The sequence below is a fragment of the Neopelma chrysocephalum genome, unplaced genomic scaffold (assembly GCF_003984885.1).
Source record: "Neopelma chrysocephalum unplaced genomic scaffold, ASM398488v2 Primary Assembly neopelma1_96827, whole genome shotgun sequence".
Taxonomy (NCBI): Eukaryota; Metazoa; Chordata; class Aves; order Passeriformes; family Pipridae; genus Neopelma; species Neopelma chrysocephalum.
The window spans coordinates 489640-502047 of record NW_020925471.1 but is presented as its reverse complement, the minus strand read 5'-3'; the positions used below and the strand labels follow the sequence as shown (position 1 = coordinate 502047).

The 12408-nt window shown below is 44.8% G+C and overlaps 1 protein-coding gene across 1 annotated transcript in view; it reads right to left on the bottom strand.

Annotated features, from left to right (window-relative positions):
• Positions 1 to 10043, bottom strand: part of LOC113960652 (ubiquitin-associated protein 1-like) — a 43569-nt gene extending 33526 nt beyond the window's left edge. Inside the window, exons 1-2 of the mRNA XM_027670319.1 lie at positions 10010 to 10043; positions 541 to 665 (exon numbers count right to left, since the gene is read on the bottom strand). Of these exons, the coding sequence (XP_027526120.1) occupies positions 541 to 665; positions 10010 to 10043 (159 nt within the window). The remainder of the gene's footprint in view (positions 1 to 540; positions 666 to 10009) is intronic.
• Positions 10044 to 12408: the final 2365 nt, after the last annotated feature.

The following is a 12408-nucleotide window of genomic DNA, read 5'->3' as shown; positions in this document are numbered from 1 at the left end:
GCGGAAGTTTCCCGCCCGCGCGAAGCCCCCGGGCCGGCGCGGCGTCCTGCACAGCGCCTGCAGCAGCCCCCGAGCCTAGCGGGGTCCCGCATGGCGTGTTCAGGGCCACCGGCCAGGCGCGGAGCTCCGTGCGCACAGCGCGGAAGTTTCCCGCCCGCGCGAAGCCCCCGGGCCGGCGCGGCGTCCTGCACAGCGCCTGCAGCAGCCCCCGAGCCTAGCGGGGTCACTCAAATTTAGTCAGGGTAATATTTAGACCTATAACTACTACAACAAAAATGCTCTGCTTTTTTGAAGTAGATACACTAAAATAAATATTATTAAGTTTTTTAAAAAGTAAAAGCTTTTTGCACAGCCTATATTTTTATCTTTCGATACATTCTAACAGATCTTCTGCAACTACTGCCTGGCATACAAAATGACACTATGGGACCATCAAGAATAACATTGAATATGTGTGCAAACTGTGACTACTTGCAGTTTACAGCACCACATGTTGGGGGCCAGGGGGAAGAGAGCAGAAAGGCAAAACACATCACTTACCTGGGCTTCTCTGACAAGCTTAGAAGAATCAGGCAGGCTGAAATCAGTGGGTAATCCAACCTCTGCTGGGGTTTTAAATTTGTCTCCTATCTTAAATGGGACATCATCAAGATAACTGAAAGGACCTAAGATCAAAAGCAGAAATTGTATAAAGAAACTTACAAGTTTAATGCATTCGATTAAGACTCACATTTCTGTATTTGGGAGCTATTTATCTCTGCTGCCCAAACTATACCAGGTGACTCAATACAAAGGAAGTTGAATCTGTTTGGACTTCATTGCCTCAGTTTTGTTTTTTTGGTGGTAGGTTTTTGGTTTGGTTTGTTTGTAATGTTCTAGCTCATAACTACTAAAGAAAACCCAAACACACAACAATCCAATAACTAACAGATTTTCAAGTCAATATACCGAATGTTTTAGCTTCCCTTGTGACAAGACTATCCCTATACAACTGGAAACTGAAGCTCTCCTGAACACTGTATTCTGTTATGTCTCTAAAAAGATCTTTCTTTTTTGTCATATTCAAAACAGGCTTTAAAAATCCCAGCTTTAGAGCAGCTAAGCTAAACTAAAATCCAAGTTTTGGCATACAAGTGGGAAGTCACATTTGTACGGAAGTGGTCACAAGGGCAAAGTTGCGGTTACACCTTTTGTCTTATAAGGAATGTTTTCTGTTTGTGATTGGCTATAAAAGGGCTGTGACCCTTTGAATAAATGTCTCAGTTCTTCATCCCCTTTGCCGAGTCCATGCCTCTTAATGCACTGCAAATGGCGCCCACAGTGGGTTATGACAGAAACTAAGCTGTTTCTCCGGCAGTGCAGCTCGGCTGAACGTTACAGGAATTTTCGCTGAAAGGAAGCGACGAAAATAGAGCTCTTAATTACCTTTCGCTGGACGTTAAGGTAAGCAGCCGAGAACGAATTGGGAACTCCATTAACTGAACAGCAAAAGACAGTCTCGCAAGCCTTTGCTAAATTCCTTAAAAAATATGGGAGGATGGTAGAAGAAGAAAATTTAGAACGTCTCCTGTTGTGGGCATCCAAAGCTGTTCCCACAATAAATATTACCTCAATATATGACCCGAGAGTTTGGGACGATATCGGTTACAAACTATGGGACAGCGCCACGCTAGGCGATAATATGGCTACTTCTCTATTAACATCATGGAGAGCAGTTTTCGAGGCTTTGCAGGCTCATGCCAGCTCCGGAGAAGACCGCGCAGAAACGGCAGGTGATTCCGAGCCGCCGGCGCAGCACGAGCCGAAGCCTTGTGTGCCGCCGCCGCTCCATGCCCCGCCGCTGCCGCCTCTCCCGTGTCGCCTGGGATGACGCCTTCCGCGCCGCCACTGCCGCCGTCACTGCTACCGTCATACGCGGAGCCTGCGGCGCGACCAGGAACAAAGACCTCACCGCTGCCCCGTCCCCGCAAACTTCGCTTACACAGTGTCGCCGCCGCAGCGTCGGTTTCTCTGTCGGACGACTCCGAAGAGGATCCAGAATTTACAGATAAGGAAGAGGATTTAAATTTATACTCTCCTAACTTTCAGAACACGTGGGCGCGAGTACGGGGGGGGGGGGGGGGGGGGGGCGCGCGGAGGACGCAGCAGCTTTGAAAGTTTCTCCGGGTCTGTTTTCGCCGGACCGTGATCTGTGCGGGGAGGGGACGCGGCCGTCGCCGGGCTCGGGGCCACTCCTGTGCGGAGGACAGCCTGATGGCGGAGGAGGAAGAGGAGAAAGCTCCCCGGGGGCCCCAGTCGGGCTGCGGCGGCTCCGGAGCGGTGGGACGGGACGGCTGACAGAGGGACGGCGGTTGTAGATTCCGCTGCGGGGGGGGGGCGCGGCTGCCACTGCTGCTCCGGCACGAGGAGGAGAGGATGGTCCGAGAGAGCGCCGGGGACACGCGCCTGCCCGAGCCGAGAATGCTGGAGGGGTCAGGGCTGTCGGTGCTGAGGCGGGCGGTGTGTATGCTAAGCGCGTTATCAGCACTGGCCGCGCTCTGATTCATGCTGCGGGCGTTCCGGTTGGGGGGTTGCGAACTGCTCGCCAGCACAGCCAGCAATAGACGTAACGCTGAGGGACACGGAGGTCGCGCAGCTACCGGCTGCTACATGTGGCCCCTTGAGTCACAAAAAAAGCAGCTTTACTAATCGGCAGGTCATCCGTTACTTTAAAAGGTCTTACTGTGTTGCTGGGGGTGATAAATGCAGATTTTGGGGGGGGGCGTACCAAGTGTTTACCCCTCACGATTTCAAAACACTATTTCGCTTAATAATGACCGATATGCAGTACACAATGTGGGAATCCAAACTGAAGCAGCTAGCAGAGAAACAAATGATAGCAAATTCGGCTGCGGGGGCACGTAACCTTTTACAAACGGTTACTGCAGATGTTTTGATGGGGCAGGGTAAACATGCTTCTCACACGGTGCAAGCCCAGACATGTCCTGCCAGGCTGCAGCAAATAACACAAATTGCCGTGCACGCCTCTAAATCCATTCCGGACACAAGCACGCAGAGATTGCCTTTTACCCGTATTAAACAGCAGGCACGGGTGGCAAAAACAGAAATATCAAACATTGTTAACAGTGGAGCAGGCGTAACGGTCATATCTGCCTCACAATGGCCCAAACAATGGCCCTTAAGGAACGCTCATGTCTGTTTAGCAAGTATTCCTGGGCTGACCTCCCCGAAGCAAAGCAAGGACATCGTGGTCATACATAGCTCAGACAATAAGCCTGTCTCCATTAGTCCTACCGGGATCACTGACTCTGTGTGGGAGGGACTGCTTGAGGCAATAGGGGAATCAGTCGACAACGGATTTTTCCTAAGAGCCACTCTGTTGCAGCAAATCCCACAGGTAACCTGGGAAACAAATGACCCTGTGTGGGTAGATCAATGGCCCCTCCCTAAAACAAAGCTACTACGTTTACACCTGCGATAAACACAGACAATAATTCCTGTCGATAAAAAAGACAAATGGGAAACAAATAGGTTAGTGTAACCTCAGGAAAGAAGAAAAACAAACAGATTGTAAAACTTAATTGCACCCTCATAAAGACATAAAACAGATTATTACCCTCCCTATTACCCTGGACATGAATTATATCCGAACTAAGTCGAATCAACAGAATGCTGGCGCCTCTTTGTCGAGAAATGTATGGATTTATAACTTGTTGTAGAGATAACAAATTAGTCTTGGCTGTAAAAGAAAACATATGTTGAATACCTGGAATAGCGATGTAAAATGTATATGCATGTATGTAATGAATATGTATGAGATGTCTGAAATAAGTACTGACCTCGTATCCCATATCGGGGTGGCAGATTTAGGAGCCAGATTCCATCTGTCACCCAGCACTGCTTGCTTCTACTATATAATAAACTCTAATTTGGGGAAATTATTTTATTTCGAGACTCTCTTTCTCACACACCCATTAGTGGAGGAACAACTACAAGCAGCCTCTCTGTCAGAAGAGAGCCTTTTGTTAAACTGCCAGTTTCTCGGGGTTGGGGGGAGGTGGATTCTCTTATCTTCTACCGCTGTCTCAGGGTGGGGGAAGAGTAAAACTTTCAAAAACCAGGACTTTACAACTTTCTGGTTGGAGAAAAAAGTGTTTTTGCCTTGCAGTCTGTGGGGGAGGGCACACAAAAAATCCAAACCCCTCTCCTCCCTCGCTTTTAATGTCCCTGCCTACAGGATACGGGGGAAGGGAAACAAAACACACCAAACTGAAACCTTATCAGCTGCTTGCTTGCACTACTGTGGGGGAAGGATGTTTTCTGCTTTGGGATATCTGTAGATCTAAAGCACTTAAAGCTGTCTTTACACTGTCACCCTCTGAGATCAATCATTGTATAAATTTATATTGTTATTAATCGGAAATGTTTAAGTTTGTCTCCATGGAGCCAGGACACTGGACGCATGCCTGAGCAAGCAATGACAAGCTGCTTTCAATGAAAATGGAAAGAACTGTCGTCTGATTCCTGCCTGCGGTGTCTACAGATAGGAATTCCTAGAAATGAAATTAACTCTGAAAATGAGGAACCACAGTGAACGGTGAAATCAGATAGGGCAGAGACAGAGACTGTGGAGTGGAATCACTGAATGCTTGCTTTTTGTTTACAGTGTAGAGTCTTCTGGTGTGGCAGCGTGGTATTGGGTTTTGTTTTGTTGTTAAAATAATGTTTGCCTTTGTTTCTAATTGTTTCAGTAAGTGCCCTTCTGCCCTTACAGTATTAGAACATACACCACATAAAGTCACACAGTTTCACCAAGACCAATCAAAAAAAGCAATGCAAAAACAGAATAAAATGCAGAACATGTATGTGTGGAGTGTGAATGGCGGCTGCCAGCATGAATGAAAAAATGTATGTGTGTGTGTGTGTGTGAATCCAAGCAACAATACCTCAAAACACACTTATACAACAGTCTGTCAGCAGATTTTGCCTGCACCTTCTATCGACACTAACCCTCAAGATCTCTCCTTAAAAAACAAAAGAGGGGGGAGTACAGGTTAACCCCTAAGGAACACGTTGCCAAAGCCTGCTATATATTAAATTTTTAAATCGAACACAAATAATGTAAAACCTCAAGGAAAAGCCCAAATTATAATCAAAAATTTGCAAACAGGCCAGTGGAAAAGACCATTTCCCATCACAACATGAGGAAGAGAGTATGCTTACGTTTCTACAGGTTTTAGTTCAAGATAGATGGGTTAAACCAGCATTGCCACAGCCATCCACGTAAAATTGCAGCCTTTCTCCTGCTATGGCATTTTGGACCTGCTTGGTTGGAAAGCCAGCTGACAAATGACAGAGGACAGATCCCTGAAACACCGAGGCACAACACAAGATCCTTCGGTGGAATAAAGGACATTTGGGATGGCTGGGTCCTTTATTTGCCTAATGCAAGGCTTTAACCTTTTTGGGGATCACTTTAAAGGATGAAGGTAAAACAGTCAGTTAAATATATGTTGCAGTTAGGATTGGTTTACATGTATATTTTTATATTTTTTTATATACTATATTTTTTGAAATGTTTACAATTAAACAAGTGTTCTTAAAACATAAAAAGAGGGGAATTGTGGGAAATAATCAGGCTGAAGGCCTGAAAAGAACCAGACCTTGCAGAGCACAGAGCACCTCATTACAGGGATGAGTTTGTAGCTCCGAAAAACTGCAGTCTCCCCAGGCAACAGCTAGCAGCCAATGGGATGTTGCAGTTACACCTTTTGCCTTATAAGTGTGGTGGGGGAAAACAGTTTTCCCCCTGAAGTTAAGAAAATGGTAAACCCCCAGGGGGTGGTGACCCTTGGGGTTAAACCAATGAGCGCTTCTGCAAAATATAAACATATCACCCAGACCGGAAAAGAAGGTAGTTGAAGTTGTTGTTGGAGAGAGGTGGCCATGTTCTAAGCCACGAGGAAGGGGCAGGAGCCCCTCTGGGGGCCACGGCCCCCAGCCCCTGGCTGGGGGGCTACAGGGTCTTGGAACAGTGTGAGACTGGACTAAGTATCTGTAGCTGAGAAGCTGGAAGTTTTTTCCCTCCACCGTGGACAGCAGGAGCAGCAGCAGCAGAGCAGCAGTGAACAGAGAAGCGGTGGCAGAGAGCCAGAAGGAAATAAGAACTGAAGGAGCAGCAAACCAAGCACGCAGCTAATCAGAGAGACACAGAGTTGTCTGAAGAGAGAAAGAGTTGGGGTAAGAACTGAAAACCAAAGTCCCCCCAACTCCTTGGAGACCTCTCCTCTCATAGAGAGGAGGGGTGGTGGACTCCCATCTGAGAGGAGTCCTAAAATGCAGCACCAGAGAGACAGAGAGGAGCTAAGAAGCTCAGGCGTCCCGGAAAGCTGGACCGGAACGGCCAAAGGAATGCAGAGGGGGTGACCTTGGCCCCCCTCACTGCTGCTGAGAAGCTAGCAGCCTGAGATCAGAGCACGGAGCTCTGATAGAACTCTCAAGGCTAAGGCCTTCAACTGAAAGCTGCCCGAGACGTTCTGACTCAGGGGTGAATCCCCTGAGGAAGGGACCTTCATGGGGGTCTTACACCCCATGATATGATGTGGTGAAGTGAGTTTTGTCCCTGCTATGCAGCCCACGGAAGAGAAAGACACTCGCCTGGAGTCGAAGGGCCGAGAGGGGCTTAGAGACCCCCTCTTGTGTACTGGCAGAGATCCAACTACAGCTGCTGCATGGAAGAAAGAGAGAATGCTGCCCTAGAGACATTACTGCTCTGAGAGTGGAAAGGATCTCTTCCTTCTTCCCTCCTGGACTTTTATTTGGAGGGAAAAGAGATTTGATCCATTGTAAATACTGCTTTATTACAGAAATACTTAAGATAATTATGATTGTGTATGATGTATCATGGTAGAGATAGTTAAGATTATGTGTGTAATGTAATATATTTATTTGTACAGTGCATTGTAATATATTCCCTTCCCCCCATTTTGAGTCTCATGTGGTGTCTGGAAAACCCATCTCACACTGGGTTGAGATGAGGGAGGGGGGCTTGGACTAGGGAATTGGATTTTGGGGCTCTCAAACCATGACAATAAGGAATGTTTTCTGTTTGTGTTTGGTTATAAAAGGGCTGTGACCCTTTGAATAAATGTCTCAGTTCTTCACCCCCTTTGCTGAGCCCATGCATCTTTACGTACTGCATTACAAATACTTGTCTTATTAGACCTACTGACACACTAAGTGGTAGACACCTCCTCTTGCACAGACTTCTTGTTTGCCTGAAATAGATACTAGCCACAGAGGGTACAAACACACACTGTGGTATTTACATAGCAACACTCTTTGTTTTGGTACAGGAAAAAAAACAAATAGCAAACCCCACCTAGTTTCTTCCCAGTATGCTTATTTCTTTAATAATGACCACTGCTATAAACCTCATCTTGAATACAACTTTGCTACAAAACCCACAAGTACACATTAAGAAACACACCAAGTGGTTTAGGACATTTGATAGTAAAAAGTCTTTCTGAAGCAAAACATTGATGCACATAGTATTCACTTTGTTTCAGCCCAATCAGAACAGTACTAGTCTAGTGAAGTTAAAATCTGATCCAGAAAGCCAAGAATCTGTTTATTTTTGTAAACAGATGACCCTTCTGCTTGAACACACTGATGGGTAAGGGTGCAAATTGTTTTAAATGAGAAATTCTAAAGCAATGAGCAAAACCTACGCATAGAAAGTATTATGCAAGCCACTGTTAAATAGTCACATGTTAAAGTGAAGCAATTAAAGGGTTTTTTAAACTGTTAGTTAATATGGCTGTTAGTCACTTCATCCTTCTAGCAGTTAAAAGCATATTGAGGAAGTTCTGAGAATAGCCCTGGCAAAACTGTACCTGTCAGTCTGATCTCTGACACCATGTACTGTATGATATTCCTGGCCCAAGTTTCTACTGTGGGAGTAAGATTTCTCTCCACTTCAGTCTAATATGCTGGCCAACTCATCGAAGTGTCCTCCAGTTTGGTAGAAAAATGGAAACATTTCAGATAAAAAAAGTTACTAGTTATAAATGGGGAACAGTTTTGAAACCAAGTAGAACTTAGGTTTTGTGGTCCCACAAAACACACATAATTCTCAGAAACTGGAGTTAAAAGCTTTCAAGTTGTATAGTGACAGTGAGAATACAACAGCAATATTAACATACTGCACTTGGTATAACCCACACTTTTTGTGCAACAGATGAGAGCTGCATTTCTAGATGGTACTAATTACTGGAACTTAAGCTTGAACTTCCAATTATTCTAATGATGAGAGCATTTGAAGTTACATGCTTAGGCATAGTTATAGGTGCATGCTAAGAATACCTTCCAAACCAGGAAAAGTGTTCCTTCCACTCCATTCATACTTTATGTTCCCATCTTCATTTCCATCTGACCACAGTCCTGAGCAATCTGCTCTAGGTGGCTCTGCTCGAGCAGGGGGTTTGGACATGACCATCTCCAGAGGTCCCTTACAACCTCAACCATTCTGTGATTCAACAACAGTCCTCTAACCTCCAATAAGCAGCTCAACAATAAGTACAAAAGATGCATCAACTATGTTGACTGATTTCATCAGCCTGCCAGAGACACTGAGCTGAAGGTAGCTGTTGGACTAGATGCTTTACAGCAAGCCAAAATTCACTTGGTGGAATTATTTTTCAACAACCCTGGAGATAACTGAAAAAAATTGCCCTGCTGATTTCTTAAGACGTAATAAGCCAAGGAAGCTGTTCCACTACTCCTCAGAAACAATACAGTGACAGTGTCACTGCTATCATTAGGAACAGAGGGTACACAAAAGAGTAGACAAGCAGCCAGTTTACAGCACCATTTGTTTTGATTTTGTTATTTTGAAGCCAGAAGCATGTTCCACCACACCATACTGTTTGGCGAAATATTTAAGACAGGTTGAATTCTAGCTCTGAGCAGTGTCTTTACTAGTCTGGTTTAGGAAGTAGAAGAGAGAAGTAAAAATAGACTCAATAGACAAGCAGTTCAGAGTGTTCCTAGATACAAGATAACAACTGCTGAAGAGCTGGCAGCTATCCAATAAATAAATTAATTGTCTTGCAGCAGGATCACTGGGCCACAAAGGAGACCATCTAAAAATTAAATTTTGATAGGCCATTTTTATTAATCCTTAACCATGTATTTTAGTGAGGCATTTCTGTAGTTCAACTTTACACTTGCCAGACTGAATAAAAAACTCAAAGAAAACTGGAATTCCCCAGGACCCTCTTATCTGAAAGATTATCCAGGAAGATCAAGGCTGAGTTTCTAAAAGCAGAAGTTTCTATAGCATGAAAATTATGTTAGCAATTTCACATGAACCTCTCAGTACTGCATTGAATGATTACATACAACTAACTGAACTTTAATGTTCCACAGAAACATTATTCCTTAAGAGATAAGCGCATACACAGGCAAATAAATTTTATCATACCAAACATCTGCATGACACTATGCATCTCAAATGCAGAAGATGATATTCTCTTCTTCACTTGCCTGATGAACCAGATTAGTCCAATTTAGGAAAAAAAAATCACTGCTAAGCAAAAAACAAGCATAGTTCTATGATATATTAAAAGCTTCACTTTCAATCCAGCTGTTCAAATGACTTCCATAGAAAGGAGCTAGATCTAGTGTCCACTTCGGCAAACATCAAATCAGTATCACAACTGCAGTTCAGCTTTGATTTTGAAGGAGTACGTGGGGGAAGGGGAAGGTAGTATTCTGCCATGAAGGAGTAGGAAACAGTCACAGGTTGAATTTCAGCTTAACCAGAGAACAAGCACAGCATCAGCAAGCACCTATGCAAGAAGGAAGCCAAGGCACTTCATTTCTAACAAAAAAACTACTCAGAGGCTAAACAGATTAGTTTCTATGGACTGTCTAGGCTAGGACATTAGTCAGCAGCAATAGTAGGATTCATTCTATTGAAGAGACAGGGATGCCAAATTTCACTTACCATGAGACTCAGATCCCAACTTCTTAGAAGCCATTTAGAACCTGAAAAATATTTTAAAACAGCTTTAACAACTTTATATATGTAGCACAGCATAAGCCTATGCAGTTCTACACTGTCTTATCTCTAGATTATGGGACATGTTGCAGATGCTGTTTATCCTGTTCCCAAGATAGATAAGCAAACTTATATTATAGCTCTGAGAACTGACTAAGCAGACAAATAACTTAGCCCAGGGTCTGACAATCTAAATGGCAAAATGAAGAAGAAAGGAAAAACAGAGCCAAGAAGCAGATCAGGAAGGCAGAGACTTCCAGATCACAGTGCTCAGAGGCATCTCTGTCCCAGCACCATGGAGCACACCCTGCCTCCCCTGGCATTAAGACTAGCCCTTCCTACTGGAAATACCACACTGATCCTCTCCAGTTTAATCCCTGCTGCTCTAAAAAGGGATCCTATCATACTGGGTATGCAGTCAGTTAGCCAGTGTGGCACTTGTCTAGACACACTGGGTAATGCACAATACAGGTATACACTAAATGGTACCATTAGGAAGATATTTTTCGATACACACAAGAAAACAATGCTAACAAGAGGCCTCATTCACTGCCCACAGAATTTCACTAACGACTTAAAATTTGGATGCACATCCTACATGGCCAAGATGTTAAACACAGAAGCACCTAGCCAGCTTTTAACACAGAGCCAGTCTGTCCTGAGAAAGAGTTGCTTTTAAGATAGAATTAGCTGCCTAATTAGCTGTTAGCTAAAACCCTCCTCCAGGATGCTCATGGTGTGTTCAATAACATAACTGGTTCTTTTGCTAGATTAGAAGTACATCAAAAGATCTTTCTTAAGACTCTACAACATAATTCTTCAAATAACTGATTTTTTAAGTCCTCCTTGCAGCATTATATATGACAAAGAATCAGAGTTGCCCTTTGTTTCTGAAGACCTCCAGCTCATATACTAAAATGCCCAACAGCCATTCTTCAAAAACATGAAATTATCTGGCACACCCCCACCAGCAGCAGACAGCACTCAAAGCAAACCATGAAGCAGATCTAACATTCACACCCATCATTCCCCAATCTTACTCTTAGCCTCACTGTTTCCAACTGCACTGGAGACTGAGACACTGCCTGCAAGCATGTACTATGGCTGCCCATGATTCACTATTATAGCAGAGCTGAACTTGGGAGAAGGCCTCTACACACTTTCTTTAATTTCTCCTTTCTTTAATTTCTCCAAGTTTGTCTTTCTTCTAGTTATTACCTCAGACTGAAAAGCAAGTGCTCATTTTCTAAAGGATTTTAAATCTTCTGATGAGAAGGAAACAACTTCCTTCTCTTCTGGGACGGTTGCGTGGGATAGACGGTTGTTTTCAGAGGAGGAAAACACCTTTCGACCTTTTGTGGGGAAGTAGTCTTTATTGTGAGTTTTCCCTGTGTGTATAGTGCTTATAGTTTTTTTTCTTCTCTGTGTAAATATAAAACCGCCTTTCTCAGCAGCCTCGGTTTTGCAAGTTTTTTTTCTTTTTTCTCCCCTTCCCTCCTCCTTCTCCCTCTGCGGGGGGTTGGGCGGAGTCTCAGTGCACACTGGGCATTCAGCCAAAGTACCGATAACACAGTTCAGTGTTTGGCTTACGGATTTTTGGGGGGAGAACTGCACGGCTTATGCTAATGACCAGAGCAATTCGCAAGCAGGGATGACCTATGCCCACTTAGCAGGGGAGGGGACACATTACATGCCCAGGTCCCAAGTAGACTACCCCCGAGAAATATATGAGGTGATAGCAAAGCTTGTATTGTGGGCGGTATGGAAACACCCAAGCATGGATAGAGACATCAATCTGTCTTTTGCCAAGGTTTTGCAAGGGTCCACTGAGCCGTACTCCCAGTTTCTAGATCATTTGCAGGCTTCCTTAGGAAGGCAGATTGAGAATGAGGAAGCAAGAGAGTTGCTTTTCAGACAGCTTGCTTACGAGAATGCCAATAATGATTGCCAATGGGCTTTGCAGTCCATCCCTAAACGTGAGCAATGCACAATCACCGAAATGGTCTGGGCTTGTCAAAATGTGGGGTCCGTCGATCACCATACAAACTCACTAGCCACGGCATTAGCAGCCAAACTGTGGGTACCTGAAGGGGAAAAGGGGAGGAACAGCTGCTTCCAGTGTGGAGCGCCTGACCACCTTAGAAAAAACTGCCCTAAAAAACCCCCTCCGGGATATTACCCCAAATGTGGGAACGGGAAGCACTGGGCTAGCAAATGTCGGTCCCGGATCAGTGGTTGGGGGGAGGCGGCACTGCAGGGAAACTGGAGACGGGGCGCAAAGCTGCGTGCCCTCACCAACCACACAAATACGGCTCCAAACAGTTGGTCAGTGACTTGCTTGCCGC